This window comes from Balearica regulorum, chromosome 18, assembly GCF_011004875.1.
Source record: "Balearica regulorum gibbericeps isolate bBalReg1 chromosome 18, bBalReg1.pri, whole genome shotgun sequence".
Taxonomy (NCBI): Eukaryota; Metazoa; Chordata; class Aves; order Gruiformes; family Gruidae; genus Balearica; species Balearica regulorum.
The window spans coordinates 3,205,599-3,218,309 of NC_046201.1; the positions used below are offsets into that span (position 1 = coordinate 3,205,599).

General features: G+C 49.3%; 2 protein-coding genes across 4 annotated transcripts in view; both read left to right on the plus strand.

Moving 5' to 3' along the window:
- RGS9 (regulator of G protein signaling 9) overlaps nucleotides 1-8,330 on the plus strand; it is a 30,697-nt gene extending 22,367 nt beyond the window's left edge. For 2 of the 3 annotated variants that reach the window (XM_075770522.1, XM_075770523.1), the window contains exons 12-17: nucleotides 1,246-1,359; nucleotides 2,363-2,478; nucleotides 2,959-3,046; nucleotides 3,551-3,689; nucleotides 4,722-4,807; nucleotides 5,739-8,330. In XM_075770522.1, coding sequence (XP_075626637.1) covers nucleotides 1,246-1,359; nucleotides 2,363-2,478; nucleotides 2,959-3,046; nucleotides 3,551-3,689; nucleotides 4,722-4,807; nucleotides 5,739-5,910 — 715 coding nt within the window. In that variant the 3' untranslated portion in view covers nucleotides 5,911-8,330. Of the gene's footprint in view, nucleotides 1-1,245; nucleotides 1,360-2,362; nucleotides 2,479-2,958; nucleotides 3,047-3,550; nucleotides 3,690-4,718; nucleotides 4,808-5,738 lie in introns of all 3 variants that reach the window. The other variant, XR_012838233.1, reaches the window with a different exon arrangement.
- A 126-nt stretch (nucleotides 8,331-8,456) lies between these two features.
- On the plus strand, nucleotides 8,457-12,434 carry LOC142604378 (regulator of G-protein signaling 9-like). The gene is given in 3 exon segments (XM_075770524.1): nucleotides 8,457-9,388; nucleotides 9,391-9,508; nucleotides 10,808-12,434. Coding segments are annotated over 3 exon segments (876 nt in total). The 5' UTR covers nucleotides 8,457-8,787; the 3' UTR covers nucleotides 10,965-12,434.
- Nucleotides 12,435-12,711: the final 277 nt, after the last annotated feature.

The window sequence follows — 12,711 nt, forward strand, 5'->3', positions numbered from 1 at the left end:
CCTAGTCTTCTGATGGATAATGTCTATCGCCTAGATAAAAAAATCCTCCGGAAATTTGAATCTCCGTCTCAGCTGCAGGATTGTGTCCAAATCAAATTATTATTGATGAGAATAAGAGCAACAGCTAAACAGTGTGCACGCATCACAGCATTGCATTGATTTAGGAGGAGCTGCAAAGCACTAATCATTAAAAGGACAGGGTAATGTTACCTGAGTTGACAGGTTTAGATTTGTAGCTTGATTAGAGTATATGGATTGGAGTGAAATATTCAGGTGCTGAATGCCTTGGCATTTCCAGTGAGAAGATAGGATCAAGCACTTCTGTGCCAAACCTGTGGTATGCTTTGTGCCGCAGCATTGTATAATTGCAGGATCTTGCCAAAGTGCCTGTTAGCAACGGGTACTTGGACAGTATGCTCTCAGCCTTGAGCACATGAAAGCAGTTTGGCCTGGAAGGAATTTTAAACACAGAAACCAGATGATTTTTTTCAAGAATGAAGAAGAGGGGAGAATGCTGAAAATTCCAGGACATCGGTGAAATCTGTTGTAATTACAAGTCTGGCCAACTTAGAAGGTAAGAGAGGTGTTTGTCTGGTTCCTGCTAGGATAGAGACATTTTTGCTTTGTGCCAAGCCCTCAGAGTCATTTGCAGAGGAATGAGCCATGCGGTAGGTGAGTGGAGGAAAGGAGCAGCTGGCATGTGCCCTCAGCACTCCCTCACCTCTCTGGGAGCTCCCCGGGCTCTCCCACGCCCCATGGGAAGGCTGCAGAGAACCCACCCTGAGCGAATACAGCATTTGCTTTCCTCCTCTTTGACATTTTTTCCTCTCCGTAATGTGTGGCACAATATGGTGCAGGATCAGGCCTTTGCCCACTGGCTGGAGAAGGAGACAGAAGCCATCTGGGGGTAGTCCCACTTTCTTGAAATGAAGAGGCAACAGGAGGTGATGGAAGAGTCTTGTATCTCCCAGCACTTGAACTGACAAAATCACTGCTTTGAAAGACAACCAGGAGATTACTGTTTGGGAAACGGAAAAGATTAACTGGGCTAATGAATCAATTTTTCTAGTAAGGCAAGGGCTACATTTCAGATCCCCGTGCTGACAGGGCTGCACCTCTGAAGATATCTGTAGTCTTTTGCAATATCTTTTGCAAAAGATATTTGTAGTCTTCTTTGGTTGTAATGGGGCTGGCTGCAATTCTGCCTGCAAACTAATATTTTGATTTTGTTGTATTTACTTGCAGGCTTGTGAAGTACTCTGAGCAGTTCCTCTCCAATGATCCTATCTTGTCTGGATGTCTCCCCAGCAACCCCTGGATAACAGATGATCCTGAGTTCTGGGATCTCAATGCAAAACTGTATGTATTTGTATTCTTTCGCCAGCTTGTGGTTTACGCTGACCTTTTTGCTGATAGAAATCAGAAAAGGGAACCACTGATTTTGTCATGATATCTGGTCTCTGATCATGAGGAGGGAAGCGTTCCCTTTCTGACATAGCTTGGCCATGCTAAAGACGCTGTCTCTTGGGAATATCCATGCTGAACTTCCAGCATTATCTTCTTCAAGTGGAACCTTCCTTAACATTACAGAAATTCCTAAACTAATGATGGGAGTATGACCTCAGCCCCTGCTGAGTGGGTCTAGTCCTTCCCTTGGATGAGTGAAGTCCACTTTTACTAGCCCAGGAATGGAATATGACCAGTCATGCTCAGCTATAGCACTTGGTTTAGTGTTAACCTTGCTGAATTGGGTGCTGCCAATGGTGTAGCAATTCCGGGTTCAACTACTGGCCCATGGTCTTTGCACACACCTCAGGCTGCTTTTGTAGGAGAGGGTTTGGGTTGGAGGCACATACTGGCGGTCCGTCCCTTCTCCGAGGTCTCCCTTGGTTTTCCATTCCGGTAGCATTTGCTGATTATACAGTGGCATCTCTGGGCTTGAAGCATTCGACAGATTACTGGTTCTCATTTGAGACCAGCAGTCCTGTTAGAGTGATAATATCCCGTTAGACAGCCCCAGAGGATGCCTTCACAGAATGCCTTTATGAGAAGCAAAGCTCTGGGCAACAACCAGTGCCTTCTCTGGAAAAGGACTGAGTCAAACCTCCAGCAAAGCTGGAGCTGGGCCGTTATTGTGAGAGCAGTATAAATCCAAGATAAATCCTCATCTCACTGTGTACCAAGTTGTCTAATTATGACTAACTTAGTGGACTGACTTCAGGAGCGTTATTATAGCATTCTGGAAAACGGAGTGCTGAGAAGCCTCTTGGCATTCCAGCAAAGGGCATTTTGGTTTTAATTAATCTGCCAATTAGATGGGCCGCGTGAAACTGGCTGTGCTGTTTGTTTTCAACCTGTGCAGAGTGGAAATCCCCACCAGAATGCGTGTGGAGCGATGGGCCTTCAACTTCAGTGAGCTGATACGAGACCCGAAAGGTCGGCAGAACTTCCAGCTCTTCCTGAAGAAGGAGTTCAGCGGTGGGTCTACTGTGTCTCTGTCTTTGCCCCTGCCTTGGCCGCATAGCGGGATGCTGCACAGCTGAGAGAGGGCAGGGGCAGGAATCCCTGCCTTTGCAGTAGGTGCTGTGAGCCAGACAGTGACAAAGTCACGAAGCAAAGGAAGGAGAAGTGACTTTGGAGGCGATGGCTGTGCAGGCAGTGCATGCAATACCATCTAGTGGCACAGGACACAAAATACAGCCCACAGTACTCCCTGTGTGAGCTGGAGCTGGCTGGATTCACAGGCTCTTACAGGTGTCACTTGTCCCTGAGCTCAGTGCAGGGGAAAGCTCTTTTCCTCCTTCAGTCCCAAGGAGGGTTTCAAGGTGGCTGTAAGATTTGGAGAGACTGAATTGGGGCCGATGTGTATTGAGTCAAACAAATTCAGTTTAGGAGTTAATAAATGGGATTGCGCTTTCCTCAGTCTTGCTCTCTGCTGACTGAGTCCTTGTTGTGCAGGAGAGAATTTGAGTTTCTGGGAAGCCTGTGAGGATCTCAAGTATGGAGACCAATCCAAGGTCAAAGAAAAAGCAGAAGAAATTTACAAGTGAGTATGATAATTTTATGTTCTTAAACTCTTCCTACGAGTCCCATCACCTTCTTCCACACATTGTTGTTCTCCAAATGATTCATTCCTGAAAGTTTTCTAAGCTGTCATCCTATGTCCCCAAGTAGGAAAGAAGCTTTTGAAGGTGAGGGCATAAGTATTGTTTTGTTACATACTTTTCCACTCTGTTCTCCACAATTACATTTACGTTTTAGCATGTAATTTAAATCAAGGTGTGGAATAGCAAAGATCTCGGGGCTGCCACTGGGAGAGTGGAGAGACCCTTTTTGCTTCCAGTGGGCTAAAATTTGGTTTATACTGTATGTTAACAGTGGAGGAGGAAGTGACTGCCTGTTGTACTGTTGAAGAGGAGATTGACTGACCAAGATCAGGACAGCAAATTGTACTGGGGAGCTGAAGGGAGTTTTCCTTTCATGCATAGACAGAGAGATCTCCAGGAATTCTCCAGTTGTTCATGGCACTGTTGATTCCTCCTCCTTGCAGGCTCTTCCTGGCTCCAGGAGCAAGGCGCTGGATTAACATTGATGGCACAACAATGGGCATCACGGTCAAAGGCCTCCAGCACCCTCATCGTTATGTTTTAGATGCTGCTCAGACCCACATTTACATGCTGATGAAAAAGGTTTGTTGTTTGTTTCCGAAGCCATAGGGGGATTCCAGTTCTCTGGGCTTTCCACACCTTTGTGTGCTATCAGCTGTTGCTTTCAAGTGGCCTTTGTTTGAAAATCCCTCAAATTTGCTGACTTAAGCAGCACTGGTGCAGGCCTTTGTATTTTGCTGCTGCTGCTTCTTCCCTCTAAGGCAGCCTGTCTCCAGGGTGGTGGAGGTCAGGTGTCTGCTGGAAGTCCTACTTTCTAATACCAGCTTGGTCACCAGCTCGTTCAAAGCTTGAACAATCTTTTAACTTTACTCAGTTAGTACCGCTTTACGTGCCATGTCAGGTATCCCTATGGTGGGATGTGTGTATCCAACTGGATATCAGCAGTGGAGGGGAAAGGTGGTAGCAATTGCGATATGACCGCATGAGTCTTGTACCAAGAGCATAAGCAGACATGGCCTGTTTCAAGTTTTACTGAGGTTTTTTCACAATTTTTCTGCAGTTATGTTGATGGACACCCTTTTTTTAGGTCTGACTGTTGCAGCACACTGGGACCTGATGTCAGCATACAGTATGTCATGGCTTTCGTTAGATCACGGTGACCACAAATAACCTGTAACTCCTCCTCATAAGCAATACAAACTACCCTAAGCAGGAAGGAGCATTATGGGCCAGAGCAGCAGCTAGTGCACACTGACACTGAAAGCAGCAGAACTGATATCCATCAGTGGCTGAAAAGTTTGGCCCCTGAAACATGAGCACTTCACCCTGCAGTGACGCCACTGGCCTGGGCTAAGCTCAGTTCAGACTTTTTGGTCTGGATCTTACCTGGGAAGATTTATTGTGAGAAGGAAAATCCTGGGAATTTTACACCGAGATGAAAGGTATTGGTTTAAATAGCTTCATTTGCCTGAAAGATGCAAAGTCCCTTGGGCTGCTGGGGGAGATTATCTAGTTCCCAGCCTCTCTGGCTCCTGAGCAGCTGTATTTGGTGGTGATTTTAATAAGGGTGTTCACAGCCCATAACTACCAGTTTCTCTTTTTTTCTCCTAGTAGGACTCCTACGGCCGCTATTTAAAGTCTCCAATATACAAGGAAATGCTGGCCAAGGCTGTTGTGCCACAAGAGACTGTCAAAAAAAGGCAAGTGAAACTGGATGTAATTGTGGGTTTTGTCATTCTTGTTGTAGCAAGGGTAGAAAAAGCCTGAGTTGCAGCAAAATTACTGTGATTTAGATGTTCGCTTAATTAAATAAAATTTTTCACTAAGAAGATGCCTTACTTTGGCACTGATTATGCTCTTTATTTGTGAGCCCTTTGGAAGTGGCTTGTGTACAGTCAGAATTGACTTGATGATTGCTCGGCTGCCTTGTCTGTTGAGCCTGTCTAGAAAAGGTTTGATTGTTGAATTAATCATGGCTCTCTTCCTAGAAGGAGAGGGCACTGTGTACAGGGCATGGGAAAACTCCTGCCCACGAAACGTTGGCTGCCAGAGGTGACACAGAGTCATGGCAGGGTTGTCCACGGGTTCTGCTCTGCTGGACAGAGCTGCTGACCCCCAGCGAAGTGAAGGTGTCAGGCAGCCCCAGGCATCAGCATCTCACAAACAGCATCTCACCTGCGAGTGACTACTAGCACAAGGTAGATGGCCTGAGAAGGGGCAGGCTTGAAATGGCTTTTTCCAGACCGAGATGAAGGTTGCATAGCAAATTTTGGCCATTTGAACTGCAGTTGCTTCTTAAAGCTGAGGGTACAATGTCAGAGCCAGACTGGGTGGTGTGCTGCTTTCTCTGTTCCTCTTCCACTCCTCAACCTAGCAAGCAGGAAAGAGGAATCATGGACTTTCACACTATTGCGACCAGTAACAGGACTATATGCTTTCAGCAGTTCTGTAGCCAATGTGTGGCACTGAGTTACCAAGTCCTGCTTTAAACCATCTCGTCCACATTTGCACGTCCTTCTTGTTGTGTGGGTGACAGTGGCACGTCCATCTCTGTGTCTGAGCAGACAGTGGTGAGCTTTTGATGTCCTTCTACCTCTCAGTAACACCCTGCTTCTCTCTCTCTCTGCCCAGCTCCACTTTCCCATTTGGACGCCGTCACCTCCGCTCCAGCCCCAGCCCTGTCATCCTGAGGCAGCAGGAGGAAGAGGCCAAAGCCAAAGAAGCCGCCACGACCGTGGACATCACGCAGGTCATGAGCAAGCTGGATCGCAGGAGCCAGCTCAAGAAGGAACCTCCCAAGTAGGCTCTGAGCCCTGCAGGGCACAGCGCAGGGAAAAGACAAGCTGAGGCTGGTGTTGAGCTTCGTCTCCCCTTCCTGAAGGTGTCAGTGCTGCTTTAGGTTTCCCATGCCGGCTCTGCCAGCAGCCTGCTTCCTGCAAGTTGCCATGGCTTCTGGAGCAGCAGATGTCACTTCCCAGGCATGGTAGTGCTGCCGGAGTCAGGCCGCTGGCTGTGCCGGACTCGGGGTGCAGGGCCCTGGCTCCCTCCCGGCACACCTCGGACAGGGGGATTCCGTCTGGCTGTTCTGAGCCCCCCCCAGAGATCAGGCAGCCCGGCTGCCTCTGCCTGCCTCCTGGTCCTCCAGGAGCTGGGCTGGCACAAGGCAGAGTACAGCTCTGCCCTCCCAATCCTTTGGGTTCAAATCAGCCTTCCTCAGGGCAGAGGTGGATGACCCTGCTGGGAGCAGGGCAAGGTGACCAACCTCAAAATGCATCCACACTGGTGTCTATCCGTTCAGGGGGATGTGCACTCTGCCAAGGGGTTCACCCGGGGCACCCCCTGAGAGGAGTGCACCCCTCACTTCAAGTATCCTGCACCTCCTAGCCAGTGCAAAGGAGCCACAGGCAGAAGAGCGGAGTAGACTTCTTGTGAGAACAGTAGGATGAGTGTTTCTGAAGGTTTAGTTGACCCTTTGAATTTTAATGACACTCCCAATTCCCCCTGGCATGTTGGAGATGATCAGTGGAAAGCTCTGCTCTCCCCTGTGACTCCCCCGCATGATGAGCTAGGTGTGCAGGCGCAGCAAGAGCCTGCAGGAGGGCTTGAGAGATGCAGCCGTGGCTTTGTGTTTCTTTTATCAAATCCTTCCTGCCTCTTGTCTTGTCTTTTTCCTGCTCTTCTATTTTCTGTTGTTAAAAATCTAATAGGAGGTAGTTCCAGTTGTCACTGGCTTGTAGCCCAGAGGCAAGGAAGAACCAGGGCAGAGGTGTTAAGAGCTGACTTAAAAGTTTAAGTAGTGGTTTCTTCTTCTTTTGCTCTTTAGAATGAGGCAACCTAAAATACTATGTTAGTGCTAAAGAGCTCAGGAAGATTCCAGGCTTTGCCGGGAAACCCCGGTGCGTCTGGACCCAGCCAATGATTACCAGAAGTGGGAAGATTCCTGCAAAGCCCAGTAATGGGAATTGGGGGGGGCAGAAAAGCTTCTTCCCTGTTTGTTACAATTTAGGGGAAGTAGAGGGACTGGGTGGGAAGCACTGAGGTCCGGGAAGCTTCTTCACTCTGGTTCATATTGTTTATCCATTTTTACTACTGGTACGATTTTACACGAAATGGAGAAAGCTGGATGGGAGCCCGCAGCTACCAGGGTGCATGCAGACCCAACCCCTCGTGAGCAGGGAGATAGTCAGGCGATAGCTGTGTCCCGAACAGCTTTGAACAGCAATTCTTGCCCTCCCTGTGTGTATTATCAGAGGCAGAATCAGGGTTCCATGGTCTGATCGGATATCACTGCAGAACTAGTCTCCTTCGCTTTGCAGCTGAGCTGGGGAGATTTTCATGACCTCTGTTAACCTAACAGTGATAAACCTTCTTAGAGGAATTGAAACCAAGGTGCATGAGTCGTCTTGCTCTGATGTCAAGGTCTGCTTGCTAAGTCTCTGCTCTTATTCCCAGTGGAAGCAACGGCAAATTTTGCAATGTCATAAAGGTGAGCAGGCTCAGACCATAAATTTTTCAATTCTGCTTAAAACCACAAGGATTTTTTTAAGTGAGGTACTGAGCACCATCAACCTACCTTGATATAAGAGCACTGAAAGATACTCAGGAACTTCACAGGGTTGGTCCACAGCTACTTGGATGCGATGAGCTCTACAGTCTCCTCCGAGTTTGTATAACATGGAGCACTGAGCATGTTGGGATTGCCGGTATGTAGTAACATGTGGAAGATCAAGTCAGGGTATAAATAATAAATAACAAATCTGTGTGTTCCAGTCAGTCCCTCTGATTCTACTTCTGTTCTGTCTGCAGCTTTGCTTTTTGTGTTCTCTCTATCCTTTCCTTTCTCTGATTTTTTTTTTTTTCATCCTCCCAGCTTTGCGTCGCTGTGCCCCTGACATGGGTTAATGCCACATGCTCTGGAGTCACTGTGCTTGTGAAACACCAGTCCTACATTTGCAGGCAGAGGCTGGCTCTCTGCTGCTTTCAGGGTGAATAAGCTGGCATGACCCAGTGTACCACTCCTCGGTCCCTCGCTCTTCAGTCCCTGAAGAGGAAGGTCGCCTGGTACAAAGTGTGACCACGGTACAAACTGAACTTCACTTTGTGCCAGCCAAGAAATTGTTTGTTTCCATTGGAAATCAGAGCAATATGTTGTTTCATTTCTTGGCCATCACTTCCATGCATTCATCTGTCTAATAAAAATAAATGTAGAAAATGAAAAAAGAATTGAGTTCATCCTTCTCTGTCTTGTCTCAGTGTGTTCATCCTTCACTGTGTCATTTCTCTGCCATGCGTGCATGCATTTTCTGTATGTGTCTCTGCTCACAGCACTTCTCTTTGGACACTTGAGCTGCATTTCATTTCTGCTGGGAGTGAGCCCTTGGGAAACAGAGGGGGACTGGGCATGCAGTGTGTCCTCTGCTGAGGGATCTGCACTCCAGCTCATCCTGAGGGCTGAATTAGCTGAGCTGGAGACTTCACAGCACCAGCCAGGGACATGGGGGGGCTTCAGCACAAGATGTGGCTTCTTGTAGTATCAGTCATCAGGGCTTGGAGCTCAGTGTCCTATTTCTTGGCCGCCACAGCAGTTGACACATTGGTGCTTTGAGTTTTATGCCGTTCATAAGCAAGACCATGTTCTCGGGGCAGCAGACTCCGTGCCTAGAGCTGATCTTGGTAAGGAATGAGACAAGCTGGTGTCTCCTACAGCATCCCAGCGGGTGCAAGGCCCGCTCTGTCAGCACCTGCTGAAGCTGGTAGCGATGACCCCGTTGCTTTCCATGGGCTAATTGTGACTTCTCCACTCTCCTGGTGTGGGGGGGCAGGGAAGGCGACAGTGCTGCGGGAGAGGAGGCACTGTCCTGGGGTGGCTGTCGGCTGCCTTGCAGCTGAGCCCTGTCTTTCCTGGCAGCACGGGTGGCACCTGGTCCTTCTCCTCCAAAGGCTTCTTCCTGACAAAGCCCAAGGAGGCCAGCCGAGCCTCACTGAGCCTCTCTCCTTTTCCTCCCTGGAGCCGTGCCACCTCGCCTCCCCGGTCCCTCGCCCAGCTGTCTATGCTGGCACTGGCCCCCCACCATCGGGCAGCCTGCCTCCCGCCTCCCCTGGCCCCCCGGCCCTGCCCGACACCACCGCCTGCCCCTCGCCCATCAGCGTGGCCCTAGACAGCACCGCGGGTGCTGGGAAGGAGCGGGAGCCCAAGGGGACCGGCTCTGGCCCCTTCCCCTCCAGCGGCGGGAAGTCCCATGTGGCCACCCTGTCCTTCAGCCGGTTCCTGAAGAAGGGCTGCTGGACTCCTCCGTCTTCGCCACGCTGTCACCCAAGTGCCCAGCCGTGCCTCACAGGAAGGTGCAGCCGCTGGGTGAGCGGGAGCGGCAGCTCCAGCCAGACACCAAGGCAGTGAGCAGGTAAGCACTGCACAGGCACCAGACGCCCTCATGAAGGGCTCACCTCTGGGACCATTTCAGTTTGTAATTAGGTTGAAATAGTATCAGCTGAACCCATTGAAGTGGGCCTTGTGCTTCGTATTCCAGTCAGCTGTCACCATCTCTCCCCCATGGCTGCCTGCTGTGGGGCCGTGTGTCACGGTGGCTGCCAGGAGCGGGCACCTGCTCTGCCCCTCCCTGGCGTCAGGCAAGAAAATGGAGGTGCTGCACCTTGCCACTGGCCCTGGGGAGCAGAGGGCCATGAGGCTGCTGGGGTAGGGACGGTGTGGCACAGCCAGGGATGTGGCCTTTCCTCGCCCTGGGGACGCCTGGCATCTGCGCTGCCTGTGCCCTGCAGCCATGTCACCTCTGGCCCTGCGTCCCTGAGCCTCCACACGCTGGAGCAGGCTGGAGGGGATGGCGGCCCTCTTGCATGAGTCGGCCCCAGCTCAGCGTGAAGATATGTTTGTGTTTGCCCCCACGTCAAGTGACTTCCTGGGCCATGGGGCCTTGCTGCCCTATGTATGTTAGCACAAGTTGTTCTTGTCTGAGTCAATTATTTTGGTGGCTTTGGAGATGAGCTCAAGATCTTTACACCAGCAAAGACAGCGAGATGCTCAGGCAGTCTGGGGTAGGGACCCCATATTTCCCCGCAAGGCTGCGTGGTGCTATGAGCCCGGCTGACGGTTGCCTTTCCTATTTTGATACCTGAATTTTGAAAACCACTTGTATATTTGTGTTTGTTCTCAAGCACTAGTTCAGGTTTGGTTTAATGATTTGAAAGTCAGAGGAGACCCAGAAGTAACAAGGCGGGAGAAATCTTGAGGGAGAGTCATGAAATTTGTCATTCCAGAGCAGGATGTGTGAGAATGGGTATTTTTTTGTCTGGAGAGGCTGTCACTATTGAAACCAAATCCTGGCCATGTCCCTCACTAAGTGTAACATGTCCTCAACCTCTTTTAATCCACCTCTGCTGCTGACCAGATGGATGAGTCCACATTATAAATTCAAAAGCACAAATCTGAGGGCTCCTTCTCCACCTAGCTCTGCGCTCTGGCTGTGCCGGAGCTGTGTCACGCAGCAGTTTTCCTTCCAAGGGGTGGGAGTGCACATTTTCTGCATTTTCCATCTCTGCAGGCTTGTGCCCAGGAGTTTTGCTTTGGGATTTGGGGTTTGAACAGTGGAAAACTCAAAAGCCAGACTCCGTGCTGCGTGTTTGCTGTCTCAGACAGCACATCACAAAGTGATGTATGCGTGATGAGTTTTTATTTCACAACACAGCGTCTTCCAGATAAAAACGGATGCTCCTTTGGAGAGCCAAATCCATCCCATAGACGCTGAGGAGGGAGAGGACAACCGCCACCGAGCTCATAAGGACTCTGTGAAGGAGGTGATCTGCCCTTGGGAGAACCCCGCGGAAGAGGCCAGGGCTGGGTAACAAGCAGCCCGGACACGGACACTCTTTCCAGGCCTGAGACCACAAGCTTTGCCACGTATGGCTCAGTATATGGGCCATGCTGTTGAAGTGCATTAGGGCCATCCTTCAGCATCAAGGACGCTCAGATGACCACAGCTATGAATAACAGACCCTGGTATACCCATCTGTTTGTAGTTCAAGAATTTGAAGCATTTCTGGACTGTTTTTTCCTTCCTATCTTTGGTATATTCAGATCTATTCATTACAAACTTCTTGATAAATGAACCTCGTTTCTTGCCTTATAGCAGATGGAGAATTTATGTATATATATATAAATCCTGGGAAATGGTGTCTTATCTGAATTACTTGCTTGGCCATGAGGTGTCAGCACACTGTACATAACACAGCTGGAGCAGAGCTTGCAGGCATTTTTCAGAGCAGGACTCAGACTTCAATGCTAAGATTGGGGCATGTCTATGTCCCCAGCTTGGGTCCACCTCTTATTAGTGATAACGATTTTTTAATTTAAAGCGAGTTCATTAAGAGCCAGAGTTCATTAAGAAACAAAGTAAACCTCTCATGAGAAGCTGTGTACCGTATGGCATAGCATCATCCCTTAATCCAAGCCAAAAATGACCCCAAAGAGTAAGCAGTGCAGCAGAAGAGCGAAGGCTCCAGAGCTCCATCAGCTCGTTTCCCCTTTGTGGCCTCTCAGTGCCAGGATGGGTTTTGAAGCCATGACTGGAACTGCACCCCAGCAATGCCTGGGAAGATCCAAAACAAATTTGTGTTTTGGGCCTCTCTAAACTTAGATTGGTGTATTGCCACAGTCTTTAACTGTGCTGTTATGAAGAGCATTAGAATGTTACTTTCTTTATGTCGTGTCAGTGTTTGAAGATGGGGTTTTTGTTCAAGTGTGGAGGGGTTTCCTAGATGTGTGTGATGTGGGTCATTATTCTGTAATTTGGCCATGTGGCCTGTGACTTTTGCTGTTGCTATTTTGTACTTTCTAATTGTAAGCGGAGCTTTGCCTGTGTGGCTGACGTGGTTCATCATGCTGACTTCTACTGTGGGATTTGAAGTCTCTCCTCACACATGCTTGGTGGTCCCCATTTCCCCCAGGTCTGGGACAGCAATTCTAATCACTGGGCAGTCTGGGAAAATCAGGAGGCTGTTTCTGTTTCCAAAGACTCTTTCCCAGGGGACCAGAAAGATGCACCACCCCAAAGCAAAGGTCGAGCCAGAGGGTGCTGCCCCGCGCTGCCTGGGATGCTTCTCTTTGTACAAATGTGCGTTTGCTCTTGCTGGCTTTGCTTTGTCAGGAGGACCTGGTTCTGCTCTGGCAGTCACTAGTAGTGCCCACCTACTACTCACAAGAGACAAATGCGGTGTCTTTTGTGATTGTTTTTGTTAATATTGTTACTCAACTGCTCCTGATGAGGCAATGATAACGTATAATCCAGGCACACGACAGGAAGACATCGTGATGTGTAAGAGTTTATAATATTTCATATTATGTGCATATTATAAGAGCTATCCTATTATTAACATTTCTCTCACTGATTTGGGGTTCCTTTTCTGCACCTCCTTGCTGCTACTCCAGAAGCCAACAGCAGCTGCAGATCAGCAGTGTGTGTCTGGGGCTGGGATGTGGCTCGTGCCCCATGGAGACAGTGAATGCCATCGCGTGGAACCCGGTTGTCTGTGGTTTCTTTCTCTCCAGCACTCCTGGTGTGGACGGAGCCGGGCTGGGCACCCAACACCCGCT